At 31.7% G+C, this 2,587-nt stretch overlaps 1 protein-coding gene across 1 annotated transcript in view; it reads right to left on the bottom strand.

Annotated features, from left to right (window-relative positions):
- The window catches only part of LOC105456812 (collagen alpha-2(XI) chain-like), a 14,629-nt gene extending 12,042 nt beyond the window's left edge, over positions 1-2,587 (bottom strand). Inside the window, exon 1 of the mRNA XM_011701124.1 lies at positions 2,067-2,587. Within this exon, the coding sequence (XP_011699426.1) occupies positions 2,067-2,217 (151 nt within the window). The 5' untranslated portion in view covers positions 2,218-2,587. The remainder of the gene's footprint in view (positions 1-2,066) is intronic.

Below are 2,587 nucleotides of genomic sequence, written 5' to 3'. Positions count from 1 at the left end.
TATAATTATATATGGAACTTTTTTTTCCAGGTAGTGAAATAGATGTAGAAAAATTAAACCGTATAATCTGTAAATTAGAAAACAAGAGTGGCACTGAGGAAGGGATAACTGTGGAAGTAATGAAAAAAGTAATAATGGTAGCAGGTGCAAAAATATGCTACGTATTAGATAGATCGTTACAAGAAGAAATTTTTCCAAGTCAATGGAAAGAAGCAATAGTAGTTCCAATACCAACGATATAAAAACGAAAAAGATTGAAGAATTCAGGCCAATAAACAAATTACCGATTTAAGAGAAAATATTAAAAATAATAGTTTACAATCAATTAGTGGAATATTTGGAAAATAATAATCTATTGGAGGAGTGTCAATCGGGGTTTAGAGCGAAGCATTCATGTGAGACAGCCTTGGGTTGTATCAGACTGGAAAAAGAGTATAGGTGAAGGAAAAATGATAGGAGTTGTATTTTTAGATTTAAGAAGAGCATTTGAATTGGTAGATAGGGATATTTTGCTAAAGAAAATGGAGTGATATGGAGTAAAAGGAATTGTAGCTGGTTTAAGAGTTACTTGAAAGATACATCACAAAGAAATAAATAAAATTTAATGGAATCTTATCAGATCCTATTACCATATATTTGGGAGTCCCACAAGGGTCGGTATTGGGACCGTTACTGTTTTTGCTCTATATAAACGACTTAATAAAGACTGTTTGTGGCAATTGTGTAATTAGATTATTTGCAGACGATGCATTAGTATATACAACAGGGTATTCAAGCCAAGAGATAAATGATAATCTAAATGAACAAATAGAAAGAATCAGAAATGATTGGAAATTAATAAATTATAATTAAATATAAATAAAACCAAAGTTATGCTAGTAAGAGGCGTAAGAAAAAAGGTAATAGAAAGTAATATAAAAATAAAATTCAAAAATGCAATATTAGAAGTAATTAATGAAATTAAATATTTAGGCATTATAATAGATAATAATATAAATTTTACAGCACATGAAAGTTATCTTGAAAACAAAATTGGATCGAAACTAGGAGTGCTGCGACGGACTAGCGCAAATTTGATACCATATATAGTATACAAGGTAATAGTTGCTCCGTTATTTGAATATTGCTCGACTATGTTATTATGCTTGAATGATACTAATATGCAATACCTACAAAAATTGCAAAATAAGGGTATGAGAATTATATTACGTTGCAATATTAGAGTAAGAATTATTAAGGACATGTTGGAGGCACTGCAATTTATGTCAGTCAAACAAAGAATTATGTATAATTCATATGCAATATATTTATACACAAGAGGTAATTGAAGAATGTCCGAATTACTTAAAGAATAAAATAGATTTAGTGGGAAGTGAGGGAGGAGTATAAACTAGACAAAGAGGTACTTTACTTGTAAGTAGATGTAAGACAAGAGAGGAGCAAAAAATGTTATTATACGCTGAATTCAAAATATATAATAAGTTATCCAACAAAATAAAAAAGAGCTAAGATTGCATAATTTTAGGAGAGCGTTAGTGCCTTACATTAGAGGCAATGAAAGAGAGTTAGTGCAATAATAGAAGTATTAAATTTCGAAATCGTACAGTAGTCGTAAGATTAAGTAATACTTTATAGTTTACACTTAAAATGTAGCTACGGTAGCTAAACAAAGATCAATCTCTCTCTCTCTCTCTCTCTCTCTCTCTCTCTCTCTCTCTCTCTTTCAGGTAGACTGAGTTGAACTCACTGAATATCTTATGAATTACAGAGTACGAACACAAAAAAGTAATTTTACCTTATCGAAGTTAATTGTTGTTCCATTTATTCAGCTTGTTTTTTAACACGTAACAGTTTATTATAAGAAACTGAATAACTTCTATATCAATATTTTAACTACATTAAAATAAGATCTATATAAAATAAGATCAATGTAACCATGATCCAAGTAACATTTAAAAGCAAATTTTTAAGCGCAACTTCTGCGAAGCATCAAGCAAGAGAAATTTCATTTTACAACAAAACTTTGACGCGCAAAAAAAATAAATATTGAGATTCTGAAATCTTACCTGCATCTCGCAGTGCAGCATCCACCACATTTTGCTGCAAACCAAATATGATAAACATTAATAAAAATAGCGAACGTGCGAGTAGCATGAACCACGTCCACGAGAATCGCAGGGTTCTCCATTGCCCTCTCACTTGATCCAGTGGCCGCATGATATCTTCTCGCGTTGTCAAAACATATTTTTACTAATTTTCCGGTACGTCTCGTATACACGCACGTGCTCGTGATTTGAGAATCACCAGAAATACGAAGCACCAAGTTCACGATTACAGGATTTTCGTAATGATGTGAGATCGACCCGTCTCATCCTATTCTTCTACTGATTTTCTCCTTTTTAAATGTTGTCTTTATTTCTCTTTTTTTAAACACTCAACATCAATTATTCTTCAGATTAATATATAATTAATGGAGATAAATCAAACGTGTACTATCTCTTCTCTTCCCTTTGCTAGACTACCTTATTTAAACTGCCTTCCTCTTTCGGCCTAGTTTTCCCTTACGATGCATGCATGCAACTGTCGC

This window comes from Wasmannia auropunctata, unplaced genomic scaffold (genome assembly GCF_000956235.1).
Source record: "Wasmannia auropunctata unplaced genomic scaffold, wasmannia.A_1.0 LD335544.1, whole genome shotgun sequence".
Lineage (NCBI taxonomy): Eukaryota > Metazoa > Arthropoda > Insecta > Hymenoptera > Formicidae > Wasmannia > Wasmannia auropunctata.
Note: the sequence above shows the minus strand (reverse complement) of the source record. Positions and strands in the feature narration are given on the sequence as shown.